At 39.9% G+C, this 24,337-nt stretch overlaps 2 protein-coding genes and 1 long non-coding RNA gene across 3 annotated transcripts; 1 reads left to right on the plus strand and 2 right to left on the minus strand.

The window, feature by feature from the left end:
- The first annotated feature begins 6,075 nt into the window (after nt 1-6,075).
- Nucleotides 6,076-7,621, plus strand: LOC145449647 (uncharacterized). The gene is made up of 2 exons (XR_013918314.1): nt 6,076-6,192; nt 7,180-7,621. It is a non-coding gene; the product is annotated as an uncharacterized LOC145449647 (long non-coding RNA).
- Nucleotides 7,622-11,530: 3,909 nt separating this feature from the next.
- LOC145449629 (uncharacterized) lies at nt 11,531-18,951 on the minus strand. Its single transcript, XM_080328024.1, has 8 exons — nt 18,043-18,951; nt 17,233-17,304; nt 17,098-17,172; nt 16,974-17,033; nt 15,406-15,480; nt 15,020-15,115; nt 13,714-13,931; nt 11,531-13,268 (listed from the first exon to the last, which is right to left on the minus strand). The coding sequence occupies exons 1-8, from the start codon at nt 18,329-18,331 to the stop codon at nt 13,098-13,100; spliced, it is 1,056 nt and encodes a 351-aa protein (XP_080184150.1). The 5' UTR covers nt 18,332-18,951; the 3' UTR covers nt 11,531-13,097.
- Nucleotides 18,952-21,706: 2,755 nt separating this feature from the next.
- Nucleotides 21,707-23,764, minus strand: LOC145449632 (leucine carboxyl methyltransferase 1-like). Its single transcript, XM_080328026.1, has one exon. The coding sequence runs from the start codon at nt 22,682-22,684 to the stop codon at nt 21,713-21,715; it is 972 nt and encodes a 323-aa protein (XP_080184152.1). The 5' UTR covers nt 22,685-23,764; the 3' UTR covers nt 21,707-21,712.
- Nucleotides 23,765-24,337: the final 573 nt, after the last annotated feature.

The following is a 24,337-nucleotide window of genomic DNA, read 5'->3' on the forward strand; positions in this document are numbered from 1 at the left end:
AATTTGGAAGAAAAAACGTGTAGCTATTATTCTCTTCTAAGCTAATTTTGAAAATCTGAAAATTTTCTAGTTTGCCAAATTTGACACGTCGATGTCATAACTTGAACCTAATTTTCAGCTCTTATTGACAAGACCAAGTTGCAATTTCCTTCCGGCGCGGAAATAAAAGCATCGAGCATACGTCGCATGACGTCATTCGCAACCCTTTCGGGTAAAGCACAGAAAATCACTTCCGACCGCAAACAATATTTTATTCTTAGGCAGTTGCCATCCGCAGAGCTAGTCAATGTGCTCATCATAAATGATATTCTAGTAGAAGTAGAGTCGTAAACTTTTGCGCAAGTACTAGTAGTGATTTTCAAGTAACTAAAACATTAAGCAGGCCTTCTCTAGGCCTTGTTTTGCCTAAAAAGCTGAAGGTGTTCGTGTAAAAGTAGAAGTAATATGAAAACAGAATTACTTGAGTAAGTACTGCAAGTAGGCGCAACATACTGAGTACAAGTCATCAAAAATAAACTTGTGCTTCCTAGAAATTCCCGAGACATGTCGAAATTATAGCACAAGAGGGAGTCGCAAACGCACAATTACAATTAAGCAGTGGAGTAAGCATTACAATTGTTGCTATATATGTGAAAAACGTGAAGCAGAAGTAGAAGCAGTCTAAAATCATTACCGCTTGAGTAAGGATTGCAAGTAGTCAAAATCTACTTGAGTACGTTGTAAAAGTAGAAGTACATCTTTATTTCAGAGTGCGACAAATGAGTATATTATGAATGTGAGCAGGGTGGTAATGATTCGAGTCGCGATCTTTTCGTAACTTGACTTGACTGGATTCATTTTTTTCGAAAAACGGAAAATGACTCGACTCGACTCGACTCAATTCATTGCGCATGACTAGGACCAAGTCATATGACTCAAAACTGCGACTTGTATTTTTGAAAAATAAGGTCAACACACCGTGTTAGTATTTCGTCTATCGGTACTGGCGCTACCTAACAGAAGCTGTTAACAGTGCGGAAATTTCGTATATTATGAACCCGAGACATTTGATATCAGCAAGCAGACTTGTAAAAAGTCAGTTTCACATGACTTTACCTCGAAACCGAACAGTGAACACGGTGACTTGGGCTCGGACCCAAGTCGCATCACTCTGATTCGAACTCGAACTCGACCCATTGCTCCCTGACTTGGACTCGGACTTGACTCGACGGTGAATTGAAAATGGCTCGACTCGACTCGAGTCAAAACTATAAAAGTGAGATTGACTTGTGACTTGGTTACAACCTTGAATGTGAGGGATTCGTTTCACCCGGGCATTGCTAGTAGACAAAATACACTTGAAACTCCGAAAACGAACTAGAAGGAATAATTTGTTACTGATAACCTCTGTTTAGAAAGGCGAGCGATTGGCAGGACATTCGGGTCATATAAGCTCGTTAACAAGATTTTTGTAATGAGGAAATACAGTGGGGTGCGGCTGCAGAATAAAATAGTTTGGGCTTTAGCAATATAATGCATAGGCCGATCGAGGGTGTGCCTATATGGGATCACCATTGGGGCCGATTTCAGGGAATATCTCTGTTGATTTCCATGAAGATAAGCTACTCACTTTTCGTAACAAGCCGTCGTTATACAGTGGTTATGTCATGTGGATAAAAGAAAATCAGATGCCAAATCTTTTTAGTCTATTGAAAAAAGCTGAACATTTTATTGTCGCAAAATACAAATTCGACGATATCTTAAAAATGGTATGTGCTAGGAAAAAACGAAAGGCATAGTCTGAATCAGCGTGAAAAAGACATCTAAAAGCACAAGCCTTGTCATCGTCTATAAAACTTAATGAAAACTATCCGACCAGTGTTATTAATGATTAGACAAAACACGATGACGTGATTTATCCTTTCATAAAGTTCACGAAACAGTGCAAAAACGATTTCTAACAATTTCGAAAAATAGAACCAACAGGGTCTGAATTGTGAAGTATTGAAAGAAAATCCTCTCCCTCATTTGTAATGGTCATAATTAGATCGATGCGAGTCGTGCGTGACGTCATACGGTCGCCGAAAGCGTGGGGTGCTCGGTCACAATAACGGATGATCATTTTTCATGAGATATGATCGCGCGTGGGAGCAGGCGTTTGTCAAAAATATGTCCGTTTTTATGATTGATCTCAACTATGTTATTCCTATCACTTCGGATACAGCAAACTGTGCTTTTCTGTCAAACATTTAAGCGTATCAGGGATAAAGTATATCTTGTTTTGAAAGTAAACTATCCCAAGTTATCTTTACAACGAGTGTGTACTCCATGAATACTAAATGGCCCTCAAGCAGACTTGGACAACTAGATAATTGTACTAACTAGTCTGATTATACATAATTAGAGAGAACTGTCGGTAATCTAATTCAAACCTAATTTGTGAAAGTTTCTATATGCTCTCAATTTAATTTTATCTAATTTCAGATTTTTAGTCAATGCTACATGAGACGTGATAGATAATTTGTAATACGATTGTTGATATACATTTTTCTTTTCAATTCTCCGCTAGTTGTTGGCGATTACCCCTGGCGAGTGTCCGCCGAAAATAATCGGGTTTATTTAAATATGAATTTGAATATACTATTCAATCGTTCAAAGGTATATTTAAGTAACTTTAATTTCTAAAATCTGAGAATATTCTAGATCAGTAGTTCACAAACTGGGGGCGCGCCCAAACGGGGGGAGGGAGACCGTCAAATAACGTTGGGAGGATGTAGTGTAGGGGTGTGTGACGAGAAAATGCGCCACTGTGAGACACAGCTATTTCGATGCATTACAAGACATTATGTTTTGACCAACCTACGGCTGGGCAAATTAAGGTGCCAAATAGATCGGCGGCGATGTAAGCTTTGGCCTAAATTGACAGTTGCTGGTTGGCCAAAACCTGCGATATTGATAGTCTGTTCGTCGAAATGGTCGGCATCGAATGGTCCCGTCCTTGCCATCCGAGTAGCACAAATGCAAAACAAATGCGACCCCAGAGGAAAATAATATACACCCCAATCTGAAACGGCGTGCCTCAGACATGTTTCATAGAGCTGCGTTGCGTACGATTGTTGTCTGGGCGTTCTCTATGTCAGACATGCCCTTGAATGCGTACCATATATCTAATATTAAAGATGCATTTTTTGGTGGGTGAGGCTTTGGGTCGCGAGATGTGATAAACACTAAGAGTTGGGTCGCGTTCTAAAAAGTTTCAGAATCACTGCCCTATAAGGTCATGCCATATGTCATGTGTAAAGTGCTTTTTGGAGGTTATTAATGAGGATTTAAATCGAAGTGACTTGGAACGGGGCAGCGCCATTGGTTTTCGATTTAGCTTCTGGTCAGGTACGTTTGAGCCAGGTCTGATTTATAAGCTATAAGGTTGCCTTTTAGACGCAATTTCGTTAAAATATGTTGATGCTACGTGTTACCGTTGAACATGATTATTTATTACATATTATTCAACTGTAAATCTTTTCTCGTTCCGCACGATTTACCTCCGCGCGAAAACTTGGGCATTGAATCAAGTTCCGTTCATATCATATCACAGTTCATTCTTGAGCACGAGAATGACAAACTCCTGCGTAAAGCAAGCTTGTTTCGCTTCTCATTATACTCTTGTATGGATAGCATTTTCACGAAAACCAGAAATTAGATTACAATTGAAATGAGAGCAAAGAAAGATTTCACAATTTAGATTTGAATCAAATTATCGACATTTCGCTCTAATAAGTCTAACTGATTACACAACTAGAAGTATCAAGTTGGCTCTTGGCCAAGTTGGGTGTCTGATTGTCTGATTATAAGACTACTCCAAGTAGTTTCGACACCTTCTTATCTTTTAATTGCATCGCAATCTCGTGGTGTATTGATTGGACGAAAATATCAACAAAATAACAGGCTGACTAACGGAACCGATGCGGATTTGGTTTTGCAGGCACTCATCAATCACGCGTTCGATAATGTGATCGATACGCGGTCGTTTTGCGAGCGCTTCATCACACTTAACCCTGGCCCAGGTGAGCGATAAATTTCGGGAATATTTTCCACTTATAACTCGATCAGTCTCCCGTATTGGAGGAGAAATTATCTCTGCTTTGTTTTGACATCAACACGAACACTGTTTAATCATCGTGTAATACGCGTAGAACACAAGTCGCGGGTCGGGCCGGAGTTGAAACATCGGAAGGGGCAGGATGTCAAACAAATGTAATCGTGGCGTATGAATCTGGTTGTGATTTTCTCGCGTTCGTACGAAACCTGATCGACTTTGATTCCATCTACGCCTCTTTGTTGTTTTTGCAGAGATGAAGATATCTCGTAATCTTGACGGCATCTATAGTCTGTTGGGGCACGTGGTCAGTAAAGCCGTACATCAATTCAGCAGGGTCGAAACCAAGGTTCCGAGTCACAAGTCAATTTGACTTTTATAGTTTTCAATTCACCACCGAGTCAAGTCCACGCTAAGGAGCAACGGGTCGAGTGCGAGTCATATAGTATTTACTTTTCAATACCGAGTTTACCATGTTCTGTGAAACTCTTCGGTGATATCGAAGGCCTCGGATTCATAATATAGTAATTTTTCTCACTCTAAACATGTTTATTCAAACAGATAAAAGACAGTTTCTGGGTTTATTTTTCAATTTTATCGGTCCTGACCCGGGTTGTGGAGTCGGTAAATTTTACCACCGACTCCAACTCCGACTCCGACTCCACACATTTTCAATGGACCGACTCCGACTCCGACTCCTGTGTCTTTAAACGTACCGACTCCGACTTCGACTCCGACTCCAATCCTGACTACAATAGTGTTACCAATTTACTTCGAAAATTATATGCCACAATGACTCTTAAATGACTATCATATAACTCAGTGGTTCTCAACCTTTTTTTAGACACGCCCCCCTTTTTGATAGTGAAAAATTTCGCGCCCCCCCTTATCGTCATATCACAAAATCCAACTGGGATGCTAGCAACCGCAACAGATTGTTTGGTGGTATGGACGGTTATGAATGTTGATGAGAGAGTAAAAATATATGAAATTGGGTCTATATAGCGAGAAACACGCGTGCATAGAAGGTAAATCGCGCGGAGCGCGAAAATTTTTTTCAGGTCACCGCTTCTTCGCGCCCCCCTTCAGATGTTTCACGACCCCCAAGGGGGCGCGCCCCCCAGGTTGATAACCCCTGATAACCATTAAACATATGCAACCAATTGGTTAACGATGGCATGCAAAATTGTTTCATTGTGGCACAGCTCGAATTATTCACTATGCATAAAAGATCGCCTTTCTATATTTCCTTCCTTTTTCATATTTTATCAGATTTTATAATATGGACCCTCTAATAACCTAATATGTATGAATCATTCAAACACGACATATATCCCATCCTGCATGATTAAAATGTAGATAAAACAATCAAAGTGCTGCTCTTGTGTATGAGTCAACAACTCATACAGAGATGGCATCTTACTAATTTTCTCATTACACACTGTACTGATTACAAGCAGACACACTCTCACTAGCCTACTAATAATCATTGGTCATGAACGAAATTTAGATGTAGTCAAATAACATATGTCTACTCTACATGCACTTAGTCAAGTATTCAAATACTAGGACTTGCAGTCTTTCTTAATCATTTGGTGGACCCAAGCAGCTATTAAGCTACACTAAAATTATTTTTTATTTTGTCAACTGGGAAGTAGCGTTTGGTTATATTTACATCAATTTTACAACTAGACGATATATTTGCTCTGTAACAGTATCATGGTATAGTTCCAAAAATTGCGTAAATTTGTGACTGCATCGCGAAGATGCATATTGCTTCTTTCTTCCTCTATGCAACTGAATTGCAATTTGCAAATAATGTCGAATTCTATCTATGTCAGGGATGGCCAACCTTTTCGGCCAAATGGCCACATGAGATTTACGAACCATTGCGCGGGCAACTTGAATGTTCATAACCTTTTTTTAGTCGCCGATAGGAATGAACCGAATTCGGTAACATTGAAAACATGCTTATATGACTACGCTTTAAAATTGATAGCAATAGACACTTACGTGACCTTTGACACGAACCAATCAGGTTGCAGCAGGATGTAAACAAAGGACAAGGCCGGGCAAGCATACAATGAGCGCTTATGGAAAAGGGTTGAAAAATGAAGGTATTTAGCAAAATTACATTGAATTGGGAATAGCTGACTTTGGTGAATGATAATAACGTACAGCTAGTATGTATTTGCAGTGTTCTAACCTACAATAAACATGAATGGTGGCAAGCCCTCATCAGCATGGTACGTCCAAATGAATGGATTTCTGACAACTTTTCGGATGAAGCAACTATTGCTGTATTATCCTTAGTCCTTAGTCGTATACTATAGGATTGTCGTACCGAATAGCATGTATTAGATTAATCTTGAGTCAGGATATGTGGGGTATTCATTATGTGGGCTTGGCGTTATATGCGTTCTATTTATGGAATCGTATATAGTACAGTCTACACAGTCTGCATCATTATCTAGCAAATTACTGTTACGCTGGACACTTGTTTGCATATTCAATGATCATATTGATATATGTTAGGCAATATGATCCGTTCCCAGCTGAAATCGTCATTTTTTGTTCTAGCTCTTGTATTGAATTAATCAGGACAAATGCCGGATAACACTGTGCTAATAGCCTGTGTAACTTGGAGATGGCTACCCAGACCGTTCCTGGTGTGCGCTTGTACCTTTACCAGAGCCAATAACATGCACAGGAGAATGTAAAATCTGGATAAAGGCATGTGGACTTCATTGTAGTCATCTGAATTCTCATTTTATTAATAAAATGACATATCTATTATTGTACCAAAAATATTGAATCGTGACATAATTTAGATGAAACAATTCTGTGTTTCAAAATGAGTCCAATCTGAAATGCAGTCACACTTGATGCCACAATCGACTTGGTGTGTGTCTCGTTTTATTCCACTCCAGTTTTGCTGCTTGATGGCATGTAATGGATTGAAATTGTTGAGAGCAATATATTCAATAATGAGATGAATAGTTGAAATTGGTAGCAGTGATACGTTGCATGAGTCGGACGAGTGCGCCTTGATAGGTGCCTGCATAGCAGTGTTGCTCTGTAAAATAAACATATATTCTGTGCAGGCTTGATGGATATCTTTAATGAAGCTGCAGAAAGAGGAAGTCGATGGATAAAACGCAAGAAAATCAAATCTCTGGAAGAAGTAGAACCACAAAACAGGAAACTTGTCCAGGAAAATTACAAATTAACGGACAATTATTGCTAGTGAAGTTCAGTTCTCAGAGGAGCATCATAATGTCAAAAGATGCGGAGAAGCTGAAATTTTAAGCCAGACTACAATAAATTCTTTCTGAATTGCCCGACTTATCCTACTGACGTCAAATTTATAGTATTGCTGTAAGCATATTATTAAACCATTGGGTCAACCGTATGTAAGTGCTTCATTAAATTTCGATTTGGCCATGTAGATATGTGGTTCTTAAAAATGCACCATTTGCATTCATTCATGATTTCTCAAAACTATAATGATTATTGACTGTCAATAAATCACATACAACTTTGAAAGGATTGATGGATTGTGGTGCACTTACTTATGTGCAGGAACTGTTCACAGGGACCATTTCAGATCGAAATATTAGTGAAATATGTGGATTCGGCAAGAAATGTGAGAAAATGATGGAGTTCAGCTATGGTGAACCAGGAAATGCTATCATGGCAGAAAAGGGATTCACTATTGTGTCTGAAATCAAGAAATTGAATCTAGATTTAAATATTCCTGCACATGATTTGGCGCACCGTCAAATGCCTGAGCCAGACTGTTCCACAACAAGAAAGATGGCGAGACAACGTATTCATATTGAACAGCCGATCGGAAGAATCAAGGAGTATAAAATTTTATCTGGTGTCATACTATGCAGCATTGTGTATCAACTAACCAAATATGGACTAATTGCTTACTCTAATTCAAGATTGAAAATTAAAAATGAATGATGCAACATATTCAGCAATTGTGAAAATTCAGTTCCATTGTGAATATCGTAATGCCTAATAGCATGCTACGGATCGTAATTGCTTGGTGCCATGGTCAATGTGTACCAACAGTGCATTTCTATTCATACTATATTCCAGTGGTGTGCATTGAAGCTCATTTAGATGCCCAATTTGTTGAAGGAACGATTCTCCAGGTGACAATGTTCTAGGATTATTTGTGTTTGGTGGAATGTTATAAAACTGAAGACTACAGATACACCAAAATCTACCTTGAGGCGGGAGTTGATCGGTTGCGAGTACGGTCGAGAGATTGCTTGTCAATCGCGATCGAGCTCACTGATGCTGATGCAAATCACAATGTAGTCCTGGTAGCTTCAGGTGCTGGATTGTCTTAATCAATGCATATGCATGAGAGCATATATCAGAACCTAATATGAAAATAAATCATGGTTACAATATCTATTGCATGAGTATCTGACAAAATGTGTTTTTCCTTACTTACCCTGTCTTACAAATGCAAGACGAATCAATAATGGATTTTCTGAGAATGTGTATTTCCATTGAGTGTGATATCTCACTTTTCCGCAAGTTGCGATAACATTGGCTGTTCACTAGAATAGGCCTATTGCTTTCACAAAGAGTGGATTGTCTCCTCAATCTTTGTCTCTAAGTCGTGTACGTAGCGCTCCATGAAATACTTCGTAGCTTTCTCCGCGGTGTTAGAAGAAGATGCTGTTCCACTCAAATCCAGAAATTTGATAGAATCTCCATAGCTTTCAAGTTTCATAATCAATACACCAGAATTGTGATGTGTGGCAGCAGCTGTATTTTATAGCATATATTTCTGAACATGAGACATGCTTGAAAATTTCGCTCGAGACCTGGAGCCTATGAAATCGTCAAAATATGCATTACCACAATCCTATATTATAGTATACAACAATCGTCGCTTAATCCGAAAAGTTGTCAAAAATCCATGCATTTGGACACAGCACGCTGATGCGTACTTGCCACCATTCATGACTAAAAGTTGCAACTACATACTAGCTCTACGCTATTACTATTCATTAAGGCCAGTCATCCCCAACTCAACGTAATTTTACTTGAAACCTTCATTTTTCAACCTTTTTCCATAAGAGCTCATAGTAAGCTTGCCCGGCCTTGTTCTTTGTTTACATCCTGCTGCAGCCTGATTGGTTCGTGTCAAAGGTCACGTAAGTGTCTATTATGTCATGAAAACTCAGTGTGTAACTGTGTGTAACTCAGTGTATGAAAAACAGTGTGTAACTGTAGGCCTACAGTGTGCATGTGCACTGTGCAGTCATGCACTTTGTGTCATGCCCTGTGCAGTCATGTCGCGTGAAGCACGAATTACTTTTTTCAAGGTAGAATGATTTCGATCAATAAATATATTGCTTGAATATATTGGGGGTCGCCTCTGAGATGCAATGGGCTCATTTGGCAAGGACAGTATTATTTGGCGTTTTAGACATTGCAATATCGACGATATCGGTGAACATGACTCTGTCATTTTGTGTAAATGTTTCATCGCCAACGATCTCGCTTCGATCGCACAGACAAATTCGCATGTTGGACGACACGTTATCTGCTAATTGCGAGTATAGTTGGAGAATTACGTGTATTTATAATTTCCAGGGGGATTTCCAATGCTAAATGCATGAAATGTGACAATTAATCATGCGAAGTGCTAAGAAAAATTTCAAGTCATATAAATCTGCTACAGAATATTCTACTTTTTGGTCATATACGAAGGTCTGCGATGAATGTGGCTGGCCCCTGATTACGCCAATGCGTCGAAACTGATGTTTTAGTCATCATCAAATTTCGCAGTCAGGCTAATCAAAGTTTGGCTGGCCTTGCAATTTTACCTGATGTTGTATCTAATTTCCAGAATTACCTCGCAGGCCACACAAAACCTTCTCGCGGGCCACATTTGGCCTGCGAGGCACGGTCTGGCCGCCCCTGATCTGTATCGTTAATAATAGCAGTGATTGGAGGTACATAAAAATCCCATTATGGTTATTATTGTTAATTTAAAGATATCTTTGAAAGCAATTGTTTTCATGATAAAGAAGTTGGAGTTGGAGTCGGAGTCGAAGTCAGGGTCATTTTGATAAACTCTGACTCCAGCCACTACAGTTTCCACGACTCCGACACCATCAAGCGAAAATTTGCCAAACTCCGACTCCACAGCCCTGCTCCTGACACATGAGACCTGAACAAGTCGTATATAGAATGCCTCGAGTCATTTGACTTGGGCGAGTCATGCGCAGTGACTCGAGGACAAGTCGAGTCATTTCCCATTTTTAAGAAAATGACACGAGCCAAGTCGAGTCAACAAAATATTGCCACTCAGCCCGGCTCGAGCCATTACAACCCTGCAATTCAGTACTCAAGCAGATTTTGATTACCTGCTTACACTGCTTACACTGCATACTTAAGCAACTGTGTCTTTTTGACCATACTTGACTACTTGATCGAGAACTTTTATACCTTTTTATACTTGAAGTAATTTTGTCATGTATAGATTTGTATTTGCAATTGATTAGGTAATAGGTATACTGCTACTTGAGTAACAACGTTGACTACTAATCTATATTAATGTAGATGTAATGTAATGTGGTAGGCTATAGCCTATTTATCTTTTCGTGAATGCGCAAGAATTCGGGGTTTGCCGAAGGCTTCCAGATTAGCGTAATGCTTCGCAACGTTAGTAATGGCTAGAGCTGCTTATATGAAATCAGAATGGGGATGTGATGAACACGGCATAGTCGATTTGATTATCGAGGCGAATAAAACTCATTATGACGTGACAACAGTGTGAATGGTCATGGAAGTTCAAAATGTACATTTCCACGACCATGAAGGATGTAATGCCAGTTCTAGATCACGCTAAATATTATTTGGTATTTGGTACAATGGATTGATCAATAATCACGGATATGTCATGTCCACTAACGTGCGCAGCTTTATACTACATGCATCACATGCTGTGACACGGTCAATCGAGGTTGACAGCCTTCCGCAATGAAAAATAGTATCGAAACTATAATCCTAGATGAATTAACTCTGAGCAAGTAGCGTATAATTTCAGTGCTCTAAAAAATCATCTCTCACTACTCAACTCGAATCAATACAATTGATACTCGATTCAGATTCGAGCCCTCGAATCATTGTACCAGCCTGATAGTAAAGTACTCGGCAATCAGCCTTCTCGATATTTTGAAATCACAGAAACTCTTATCAGTAATTTGATCAGCGCCGAAAAGGTCCAGGAATGTTCTGCCATATTTTAACTGCTCAACGCAGCGAAATATAATCGACATCGCACAGTAACAGACCCCAAAAGACCAACGCCTGACATCAAGAATGATCAATGCGACGCAAATTAGAATCGCACAACTGGCCGTGGTCTGGGTATTGTCGCGATAAGGATGTGACGTAATTACATAATGAAATAACCCCGGTGGTCCACGTTATCTTTATTGACGTGTCGTCACAAAAGGACAGATTTAGGGATTTGTTGCTGAATGTAGCCGCAAACAGAATCTCGAAATGTGTTTGTTCGCTTGAGATGGATGGGTCTGGTTCTCACGGGAAAGAAATGTTTTTCGCTTTTGGGCAAATAGTTCGATTAAACGTGCATTACATTTCGGATTGGACAATCGCATGATGGCGATGTTTGCAGTACAGACTTGTACAAACTATCCTACCGGGTCTTCGTATAGTCCAACTGGAACTAGGACTACTAACATTTCAGAACTCTAACATCTAAAATCAGAACTATATAACGACCTTCAAAAATCCTCACCGCAGGCTAGAATCACCAAAACTAGAACTACTCATTTTCAAAACTGCAACCGGAACTAAAACTAGAACTATTCACTTTTTAAAACCGGCAATTAGAACTAGAACTATAGAACTACTCACTTTTCAAGCTTCAAACTAGAACTAGAAATTAGAATTATAACTAGAACCACTCACAACTAACTATTAATCGATAATACGAATTACTGAATTACGAATAAGCTAAGAAATATTGCAGAAAGAATCAGCATTTCAAATACGGATCTTCGAGTTTGAAATGAGAGGGGTTTCGACCCCAAACCAACCCCTGGCTGCGCCAATGTTAGCAGAGACAACTCTGCGCTAGCAATGGCTGCAGGAACATCACACAACATAACACCGGTATCACGATTCACGCCAAACGGCACGTGTTTTTTAGTTGTTGTACATCTATATTATTTTTAAAATGCGCAACTCGAACTAGAAATACTAAAAAACAATAGTTAGTTGACCGTCAACTAACTAAGTATGGTTCAGTTTACCAACAGAAGTGGTCAAAATAGGAAGCGTCGCTAATGAACAAGAAGTAACGCGGTCGATTTCTACGCAACTACAATTAGTAGTAGCACCTTCCACGACATGCCAAAGCTATATTTCAACCGGAAGTAAAAAAAATGATGATTTGAACAAATTTCACTAATTACTCAAGTACGTAATTTCGAAAAGTCGCATATTATTAGTACAGTCGATCGAGGTGGTTATTTTCAAAATTTCTAGTTGAAAATTATGACAATTTCACGGATGCAAACTAATACTCGGTACACTTCTCAAAATCCGATACCTATAGTTATCCGAAAACTGTTAAGTATAAATTGTAGTAGTGTAAAAGTATAGCCGCTTGAGTAAGTATAGTGCGAGTATAGACCTACTTGAGTACTTCCAAAAAGTAAAAGTACTGAGTGACTTTCGACGGGATGAAAAGTAAGTATTTTAGCCCCAAAAATGTTAAGTAGAAATGGAAGTATAGTCAAAATTTGTAACCAATAGAGCAAGTTGCGCAAAACCACTTTGTTCATAAATAATTTTATCATTAAAAACAAGATGGAATCGAAACAAATTTATCGCATCAAGTGACATCAAAATTATCGAAGCAGTGCAAAAAAAAACATGCTCTACTTTACATCAAGATGTAACTAACGAGCAACGAAAAACACGCAAGAAAATCGAATAAAGGCGAGCCTGCTCAGTTTTGGCAAAGCACGGCGTCATACTGCGCATAGGCGCTGATGTTGATCATGCCGTCCAAGTCGTCCGTGGGAGTGACTCGAATGACGATGGTCCGACTCTCCCGGTTCGAGAGTGGGGCGCCTGGGGCCCAGACGGCGAAGGCGTTGGATTTGATCAGCTTCTTGTTCTGAACAGTTTTACGTTTCCATGATACATTCATATTTAGACCCGAAACCTTTCAAGCTGACATTTGTCAGGGGTTACCGTCCGCTCGAAAAGTTTCGCATGATCATTTAATAGAAATTTTCAGAGCTTCTTGGAGGTACAGAGCGTCAATATACAACTGAATAGTATTTGAGATCTCATTTCATGCTGGTGACGTCATATTTTGTGATACCATTGTTGATATACAATGTTCTTTCTAATTCTCTACTAGTTGCTGACGATTAACCCTGACGAGTGTCAGCCGAAAATATTTGGGTTGATTTCAATATGAATATACTATTCAATAGTATAGAAATGTTCATAGTTTCTTTTAGTTCTACTTGAGTATCAGCGTATTTTTCATCGTTATGACTACTTTGACCATCTCTGCCTTTAAATAAATAATTATTTTAATTGAGCACACTCACCACTGGATCGTACAGCATCCCCGTCCAAACCAACTTGACAGAAGTCACTTTCCTTCTCATGAAATCCATTACTGCTCTGTACGATTGCTCGCTCGTTATGACAGCGGAAGACGCTTCTAGCTTTGAGCATTCTTCCTGAGCTGTCTTGAAATTCAAGTCCCTTCTGTTTCGGAGTAGCAGGAAAAAGCAATCTCCCCCGTAAGCCAGCTCACAATTATCTGTCAATTCGTGAACGATTATAAAATTTGAGCGAAATCCAGCAATACAAATCTAAAATAGATGTTAATCACCGCGCAAAGTACTGTTTTAGCTTCAACACAGCGCCATATGTTACGTGGACGCAATTTATCTACATAGGCTATATCGACTATATGCTTGGTGGGATCAGTAGAGATGGTGCGAACCCCTGAAAGGTTCAAGTTCGTGTGAACGCGAACCTTTTTGAAAGGTCCTGTGTGAACGCGAACGTGAACCTAATGACGTAACGTGACCTCATATTTCTAATTCTAACCCTACATTTCAGCGAAGTGATATATTAATGTAGGCTACACGAAACCTAGCGACGACTCACGCCACATTACGCCACAATTCTGAAGTATATATGCTGACATTTTGAACTTCACCATATGTATCAACCGAAGCAATCAAATGCTATAGTAAACCTACGAAATCAATATCTTCCGTTGCTTTGCCAACAATTTCGACGAGGACTTGCAAGGGGATATAGGCAATAATCGTTGAGTTATATTTTCATCTGAACAAGACGCACACAATGTACAATGCGATAACACACCATGCGATGTAATGAACAGATACGATGACGAACGACGCGCAGTTGCGGTCTTTTAGACTGACATCCACCTCGGCCAAGAGTGCACGCCGTCACAGTTATTTTCGTTGTTGATATTTTTTGAAGCAGCGACCTATCCACTGATCAGTCGCGGTGAACTCAGGACTTTATATACAGTTGTGTGTGTCATATAATGTCTGATTTCAAAGGCTACTCCAAGCCGTTTCGACACCTTTGCATCGCTAGTCGTTTTATGTAATCCCATATTTCTTTCCATCCACTGTGCAGTGTGCATGCCTTCTTTTTACCTCGCCTACGCTAAGGTGGTGTCCGATTTCAATGACTAGGCTACTCCCAGTCGTTTCGACACCTTCAATTTACAGCTGACATTCGTCAGGGATAATCGTAAGCAACTAGTTGATATTGGAAAAGACATTGCATTTCAACAATCGAATCACCAAATTATACTATGTATATAAATTATAACTATAAATTCTGGGATATCCGTCATCATACCTCCTGTGTTTCTTATCGGAGCCCTACTTCGCGTCGTAGTTGAAGTAGTAGGCGGGACGGTTGACGTGTCTTTTTGAGCTTTCAACTTGTCGAGTTCTGGAAAAAACCTGATATCAACCACACCGCTAACGCCAACATGCGGGGTGTGTCGATCTAATCGATCGATCGATCGATCTAATATGCCTTACACAGTATTTTTACCAAGCTAGCGATATCACATACTTCTAGACTTTTTATGAACTCTATCTTTTAGAGGTGAGATAAATATGTCAAGCTTGATAAGGGAGGGAAAGGTTTGGGTACCCCTTTGTTAAACTGTGAGGAAATACGCGGCAGAAGATTCAGGTTCTACCGACGCGTGTTTCTCCGCAATAAGACCATCTCACCTTTCTCGAGTTTTCTGTTCTCTTCCCGAAGACCTTTCAACGACGCAAGTATGTTTTGGACCGAACGTTCAAGTCCTGCGAAAAAGCAAACCATGTTTGGCTCGTCTCAGGTTGAACAGTTGAACACATCTAACCAACAGAGAGGGATGGCATTCATTTTCGCCTGTACCATATGAGATGTGGAGATGCGATACGACCGTATACGCATTAGGCTACACCGATGGGTAAATGAGGACGGGTGTGAACTATTATGACGTATGGTAAGTTTCCCTGCACATAAGCACACGCAATGTTACACAAATGCATATTACGTAACAAGCAATTTCTACTAAATGAATACTATAGTCCGTCTTCAATGTTACCGGATCACGATCTGACCTATCGATCTCGCCTTCCGTGACATGCCACCCCATTTTTGTCGCTTGCTTTTCTATACTATCTTCTTTTACTTTTCATTCAGTATGCATGTGCATGCCTCCTCTTTACATCGCCTATAGGCGAAATTGGGCGTCTGATTCCAAAGACTACTCCAAGTCCTTTCGACACCTTCTTATCTTTTCATTGTATCGCAAATTTTGTGGTTTATTGAAGTGATAAAAAAAATGCTAATAAACCGAACCGAACGTACGGTCAGAGGTGAGCTTATATTGTATTACAGTTTTAGGTTTTAGTTTAAAATTATGCATTTATTTACAAGTTAAGCTATAAAAAAAAATGAAATATAAACCGAACCTAAACGTGCATCTGGCACTGCATGTAGCTCATAGCGGGTGGATACAAAAATCTCTGTCATCATGAGCATCGGTCATGCGTTTTGATTAGCGTTTGGTTTCAAGAGCTTGATTGCGGGCAACGTTTGCTTCCCAATACCACGAAAACCACGCGTACACGCGAACGTCCGGCTGATAGTTATCCTTTGCGACTTTGTAGCGACATGTCGGGCAGTCAATTATACATGAATTGCCCTAACGCAACCTACGCAATTATTTCTCCAAATTAGGTTATAATTAGCGAAAACTTGTAAATGGAATTAAAATCCAAATTAGAAAGAAACACAACAATAATTATAATCATTTTCAGTTCATATCGAATCATAGTTTCTCGTATAAGAACGAGAATGGCGAATGTTTGTACGCAAAGCTTGGCTCGTTTCATTCTCTCGGTTGTTCTTTTATATGCTCTTTTTTTTACTTTTCATTCAGTGTGCATGTCTATTATTTACATGCTGTAGGCCCAGGTGGGTGTCCGATTTCAAAGACTACTCCAAGTCATTTTGACACCTTCCTATATTTTCATTGTATCGCCATCTGGTGGCGTTTTGAAATGATAAAATTATTAATAAACTGATACGGATAGGATACCGGTATCCTATCCGTATCAGTTTATTAATAATTTATGATTTTCATGAAAATCATAAATTAGAATAGAATTAAAATGAGAGTATAAAAACATTTCCGAAATTAGATTAGAATTGGATGGCCGATATTTCGCTCTCCTTATAGGTAATTAGACAAATAGAAGTATCTAGTTGTCCAAGTCTTCTTGGTGGCGCGCGTCGTCAGACTTACTCTCAATTCCTGAAGGGGGTTGAACAGGTAAAAGATTCGCTTTCCGCATTTCTTCCAGTTCTGTGATTAAGAAGACAACGCAGTCTATCTCTCTTTCTGCCATAAAATTCACCTAAATGCCTACCTTTTCTTATCTCGTCATTCTCCTCACGTAATCCTGAGACTTTTTGTCTGACGTCGGCCATCGAGAGCTGAGTTTCTGTGACACGAAAAATAGAATCAAACTTGAGCGTGAATCGAGTTTCAATTCCCTGTTTACTGTTCCATCTCCTGCCGTTGAGTCTGATTACTTTTTCTAGTCTTGTGACGTTCTCTTGCAAACTGGGAATTTCTGGAAACAGAAGCAAGGAGTTTTCTTAATCCTCACCATATTCTGTTTCGTGGTGACCGTTTGTAAATTTGAAACTTCATTCATATGGTCAACTATATCAGTTATGTTGCGGCGAGGAGGATATCTATAGACTTATATTATTCCCAAATTAGATTGAATTATAGTTTTTCCTAGTTAGATTAGAATTCGACTTACTGAATTCGCAAAATCTCGGAGACTACGAATTAGAAAGAAATGCAACAAAATTAAATATCAATTCATATTCAGAGTTCATTCTGATAAGCATGATAATGGTAAATGTATGTACCATTCTACAGTAGGCCTATATGCTTGGCTCGTTTCGCAATACACAGTTCTCATGCAGCCTTTTTGAGGAGAAAATAGATTAGAAAAAAAATGAAGGCATAGAAACATTTCACAAATTGGATTGCCATGCCGGTTCGCTCTAATTAGTCTATACTAGATAATTAGAATTATCTCCATGTCCTAATCGCACGCAAACGTGCATACGTTTCCCATAATATAGGGATGGACAAATGCGGACATCGTATATTTTCAAGTATGTCTCTCTAGTGTCTAGCTATATTATTACTGCTTCAAATACAGTTTTGCATTCAAAGCAGAAATCTGCTTCAAATTGGTATTCTAGCTTTAGAATAATAGCCAACATTATCCACATTTTATTAAAATTTTTATCAAATCAATTCACCACAAGCCATTCTTGGGCATATCGCATACCTTTCTTCAGAGAATTTATCGTCCGACGCTGACCGCCGTACAAATTCAACAGAGCGCTGTATTCTCGTCTGGTGATGACAGGTCTGGACGTCTTGTTCTGGCTTCCCACGCAACTGATCGGATATTCGTTCCACTCTGTGGTCCGGGGATCGATAGGGCCCGGGTCGCATCGTGGAATGTGGCATCCGACGCGCGGTTTACATTTGAATTCATCTTCCTGCCCTGTTCCAACACTGGATAGCGAAGTCAAGATCAGAATGGGGAATATGTCCCTGATCATTCGATGCATTTTACAAGCTTTAGTTGCAGTAGCCTAATGCTATACAAAAATTATCCTGGTGATATTTCAACTTCTGATATTAGAGGTGCATTTGTCGGGTCACGTTGCTGACATCAGTGTCGGACAACTGAAAAATCTTCAGCTTCACAAGATTAAAATCAGTAATCGCAAAAATTTGAATGGAACGTTCAACGAAAATCAGGTTCACTTCATCAAATCCGAGTTCTTTGCGTCAGCACGTGAATAGCAAATGCCCGTACACCAAACTTGGCTCGTTTCGTGCTATGTAGCTCTTCATTTCATGACAACCAATATATTAGATTAGAAGGAAAATGAAAACCTAGAAACATTTCACAAATTAGATGACCGGCATTCAAAGCGTTATTCAAAACATGTCCACCGCTGCTGTCGCAAGTCACGCTCGTGCAGAACTCGTGGCTTTGAGAAGAGAAAACCGCCTAACATCTGTAGATAAAGCAAGTAGCTTTTGAATCTCTTTCTCACTGGAAAACCAGAATTCGCGCGTGAGCAATGAGCATCAATGCCGAGTTCTCCACCGTGTCGAGCGAAACTGAAGTCTCGTATTCTCTGAGCGGTTGAGATACATTTCTCAGTCGCAGCCGCGGGAGCCTCCAGAACCATCGAGGGAGAGTCTTTATTGAGCAAAAATTACATTCAAAAATAAAATACATGTTACAGCGATACGATCCTTAGGACCATCTAGTCAGCGTCACCGAAATTCAGTCCAACTCAGTGTACTGCCACTGTGTATTCAGCGACGTTATTCGCCGGCCAACGCAGATTCTAATGAATTAATACTAGTCTGCGCTCGAGATTACTGGACCAAGCGATCTGACACGTTGATTTCGCCTTCCTTTCCTTTCATAAATCTTCGTCGCTTTGCCTTTCGTGCTCAGTTCAGTATTTAAAAATCATCCAATTCAATCAATACACCATAATTGGGATACAATGAAAAAAAGATAGGAAGTTGTCGAAACGACTTGGAGTAATCTTTGAGACCAGACAATAACCTGGCCTAGGCGATGTAGGCTACAGAAGAGGCATGCACATTGCATACTGAATAAAAAGTAAAGGATAATATAAAGGGTTAAAAGAGGGTGGCATGTGACGGTAGGCGACATCGATGTCAGATGGTCCGGTAATCCCGAGCGCCGACTAGTATTTATTCAGTAGAGTCTGCATTTTGCAGAGTTGTCATGACTTGACTCAGATTTATTGCTATTTCGTCTAACAGTCCCGATACTTGGGAAATAGGAACAGAAACTTTAAAGAATGAGAAAAACTACAATATTATGAATGCAAGCCGTTCTATATCACTCGAACAGAGTTGAAAAAGCGGGTTGAACTCAAAACAATGACTCGGACTCGTAGTCAAAATACTGTGACTCGGACTCGACCCTCCACTAGCTGACTTGGAATCTGTGGTGATTGGTGAATTGAAAATGCCAGTCAAAACAATAAATGTAGAATTGACTTGTGGCTTGGTTGTTACAACCCTGTGAGTGCCAACGATGATCACTTTGACCACATGTGTATAGACTCCGACAGAGGCGCCGACTTTTATTTTTTTACGAGGTGGCGAGGTCTTGTGACGTCATAATTGTTCCATATCGATGACGTCATCGTCGCTCTAAAACGCACTTTACTGCATGCCGCTGGTTTACATGCAGCGTTAAACTATTCGTGTGGCGTTTTAATACCGGCCCTGTGATCATTCATATCAAACCATGCAGTCGAGTTAGTAAATGGAATCTTAAAACGCTAGGAGTACGATCGTACGAAAATATAACTGCGCTACTAGTTTGTCCGGCGGAATGCACCTAACAGAAATCAGAATTTACGTCACTGAGAATTTGGAGTTGTATCAATGTTATTCACGCGCAATGCGCTGTAATGTGAGTAACTAAATACGCTACGCACTGGCCTGGCAAGTTCGCAATTAACTCATGACAACTCTCGAACATGAGGTTTCAAGCAGACAATAATGATGATTACAAACGCGAAATCGCGCAGCCAATCAATAGTTGTCTCTTGCGATTTCTGGCTTCGCGTTGATTAGCTTTCATCGCGGCAATTGTTTGTCGATTAAAACAGCGATTTTGGCGGCATTGGTACATTTCCGATTTACGTTCGCGATGCATTTTAGGAGCACATCGGTCAATTCGTAAATTCAATTTGCATGTCGATGGCCGCGAACACATACTAATTGAATTACGTGTTGACGGCTGCACAAATTTCCTTCTACGGCCGCTGGTTGGATACACCTGGGCTAGAACTAATTCGACTTCATCATCATTTAGATTTTAGAAAAGCAGATCGTCTATTTGGGCGAATGGTCGGGAGAGGAGATCTAGGATGGTGTTCATGTTGACGATTTTACGCGTATGATAAGCTTGCCAAAGACTCCGGAAGTGCTGTCAATTAGAGAGTCCCTGATCTCTGGTGAACAATTAAATACGCGCGCGTATTACGCAGCCTCAATGACAGTTTTGGCAAATCAAAATTTCCGAACTTGACGGCACTGATTTCAGGTGGTTCAGACCTGTGTAGTCTTTTAGAACTCAAGCCATGATACACATCTTCTGATCGTTACGTTCAAGTATTAGCGGGAATCAATTACACACGTTGAAGTCTCTTTGCAGCTATTCGACGTTATTCAGTTTTGCGATGTCGCTCTTTAATCAATGTAACATAAAACAATCATTAATTAGCGTAAACTCGACCGCATTGTCTCCAAACCAGCGAGAGATAGAATCCAAAGCATGCTAGGTCCGAGACGCGATAGGTAAGCCAGCAATGGTATCTTTCGCACCAGGCCTATCGCAGATGCACATTGCTCAAGCTCATGTAAATACCAGCGATGATATCGTGTACGCCAGGCCGAAGCCGCCTATACAGATGCGATTGCGCAGGCAAGCGATGGTATAGTGTGAACTGGGCCTATTGCAGAGGCAGGCTTGTTCGAGACGCGATAGATCGGGCTAGCGACGATTGCCACGCGCACGGGAATAAATGACCTAATTTCGCGACCATCTCAGCGGGGGATCATCACAGAATCTTCTCACTAATTGACAACATGCTTCTCGTAAATCGACCCGCGGAACAATGATAATACAATTATTGAATTGCAACTGAACATTAGAGTTAGAATGGCCGTTTCAAAATGACGTGGTTTCGCGTTTCAAAAGGTTTCGGTCCCCGAAAGCCCATTGGCTTCGCGCCTGGCGCGTATCGAACTCGACGACGTCTCTAAGGAGGTCGCGTCGATTCGCCACCTCGTGACCTCGTATGTCGGCGCCGCCTATGCACTCTGATACCTGCTGATATCACTTTCTCAGCATCCTGAAAACATTCACACTCGCATAAAAATCACAGTTGTATTTCATTCAAACAATACTCTTGACCATTTTTTGTCGCCCACGAAATGCAGTAATGCGTCAACAATTGCTCGAGCAGTTCTCTCTCATCCATAAATTCGAGTCTCTCAATCCGCTGCACGTCATTCTGCGGAAGCAGCCGGTATACCGACCACATGGTGACGCAATTCACTTCGTCCCACCCGTTTTGGGTGAATCTGTTTTGCTGCGTGTCAAGCGAGAGGCACATATCAACTCCCGGAAGATCGCAGGACCGAGACTTTAAATTTTCGACCATGATTTCGCCAAATCTGTCACCCATGTTGACTTGTTCGTAATTAAGGAAAGCGGCGACTTTAAATGTGCTAGAAATCCAATTTAAAATTGCATTTGAACTTTCGGACGGCATATATATCAGAACGCATTCGGCTAGAAATAATGTGGGTACAGTATAATCAATTTTGCAAAGATTAAGTTGTTTCTCGACTAATTCTATGTCCCTCAGATCTACCGGTAATAGAGCATAACGCTGTGACAAAATAGAGTCTGTTGTCACGTCAACATTTTTCGACGAATTACGTATCACGGAATGTAATTTCTCCTTGGCTGTTATAATCTGTGTTTTCTTCGTGGTGATGTTTGAAAAGTCTAGTTCCACGTACATTTTAGGAGCTACATTCTTCTCACGCAGTCTCCAGTACGTAGTGTCAAGTCCGGCTCCCAAACTAACAATCTGACAGTGACCATTCGTGGACTGGATGAATTTCTGCGTAAATATCCAAACACTCTCGGTTCTGGCGTAGTATCCACGATTAATTTCTGGCGGCTTGCGAGAGCCCGCACCCCGCACCATTTCTTTTATGAAATTATCATCCCAGTAGCTTTTTTGGACAGCAAACCGTTTGCATGATGACGCGTCATGGCACGTTGCTTGCACGGCCAAATCCGAATCATTGCTCATTATATTACTGCAGAAAAAGAGCATATTTTCATGAAATGCTCAACTGTTTATGATATCAAAGTACTATAGGGCTGCACACCATGATTCGGGTCCAGTAATGAGCTGATACTGAAAATCAGGGTTGTAATGACTCGAGTCCGACTGAAGTCAGATTATTTGATGACTCGACTTGACTCGAGTCATTATGCATGATTCGAACCAAGTCATATGACTCAAGACTAGGACGACCAAGAGAGACATTGCATTTTGACTTCGAAGAATACTAAAGTTACCACATGATTGGTAGGCCTATTTCGTCTATCAGTCCCGATGCTTGGAAAATAGGGCAAGAATCTGTTAAAACTGAGGAAAATTACTATATTATGAGCGCGAGCCATTATATATCACTCGAGCAGAGTTGAAAAAAGTGGGTTGAACCAGATTGAACTCAAAACTGAGCATAATGACTTGGACTCGGACTTGACTCGGCGGTGAATTGAAAATGACTCGACTTGACTTGAGTCAAAACTTTAAAAGTGGGATTGACTTGTGACTTGGGTAGAACCCTGCTGAAAATATTCTCCCCTTGTCACTAAGAGTTAATTCATTAACGGAAATTATAGTTTTGATAGTATAGCCCAATTACAAATGAGGGAATGAATTGAACTTCGATATACAATTGAATAATATATTGATATCGAAACAAACCCGAATACTTTAGGTTGACACTCGTCATTGGTAATTGTCAGCAACTAGTGGAGAATTGGAAAGAACATTATATAGAAACAATCGTATCACAAAATATGTCACCGGCATGAAATTTCTAATAATTGGAACGTGGAGAGCGCTTAAGCTCAATCTACTATTTTTAGATGATTGTCACTAAGTCTAGGTTAATGAAATAGGCATGGAAATATAACTCCAAATCATTTCTAATTGCAATCTAGAACTGGTGCATTATATTCTTCGTGGTCACATAAAAGGTAGGCCTACAATTTACAAGTTTACACGTAGGCCTAAAGTTATGACATCATAACAGTGATATTTGACTCTAAGACTAATACTCGATTCAGAATTGAATCATTCAGGCACTCGATTTTGCCCATCCCTAATTATAATCAATATATATATATATATATATTCTAATTATACTTTATATATCATATATAGAATTAGGGATAATGGCCAAATACAAATACATCAAATCATACTCATCTCATGGATATTTCTGATTCTACTTGTCCAACTCGAAGGAAATAACAAACCAGAGGTTCTTGACCTGGGGCCCATGGACCCTTAGGGGGTTCCACTGACTTAACAGAGGTTAACACTGGATAATTTTAGTTGTCTATAATGATACAAATTAGAGCGAAATGCCGGTAATCTGATTCTAACCTAATTTGAGAAATCTTTCTTTGTTCTAATTCTAATATATTTTGTGAAATGTTTCTATATGCTCTAAAAATCTTAATTATAGAGAATTTCTGATTTTCCTGAAAATGCTACAGGAGAGCGGTATCGTGCAAATCAAGCTTATATGAGAATAAAACCAAACTTGATTAAATATCCAAGTTTTCGCGAATTCAGAAATTCTAACTCTAATCTAGAAAAACCTGATGCTATCATTCTAATTCTAAACTAATTTGGAATACAAGGTGAAGCTAATGTTTACATTACATTCGGTACTGAGAAGCAAAA

Source organism: Botryllus schlosseri, chromosome 11, assembly GCF_051294905.1.
Source record: "Botryllus schlosseri isolate E-star chromosome 11, Bs_hap1, whole genome shotgun sequence".
Taxonomy (NCBI): domain Eukaryota; kingdom Metazoa; phylum Chordata; class Ascidiacea; order Stolidobranchia; family Styelidae; genus Botryllus; species Botryllus schlosseri.

Coding starts and splice junctions, on each gene's coding strand:
- LOC145449629 (XM_080328024.1), bottom strand. CDS start 18,331: ATGCATCGAATGATCAGGGACATATTCCCCATTCTGATCTTGACTTCG. Junction 15,481..16,973: donor ACCCCCTTCAGGAATTGAGA/GTAAGTCTGACG, acceptor GCTTTTTCGCAG/GACTTGAACGTTCGGTCCAA. Junction 15,116..15,405: donor GAACAGAAAACTCGAGAAAG/GTGAGATGGTCT, acceptor GGTTTTTTCCAG/AACTCGACAAGTTGAAAGCT.
- LOC145449632 (XM_080328026.1), bottom strand. CDS start 22,684: ATGCTCTTTTTCTGCAGTAATATAATGAGCAATGATTCGGATTTGGCC.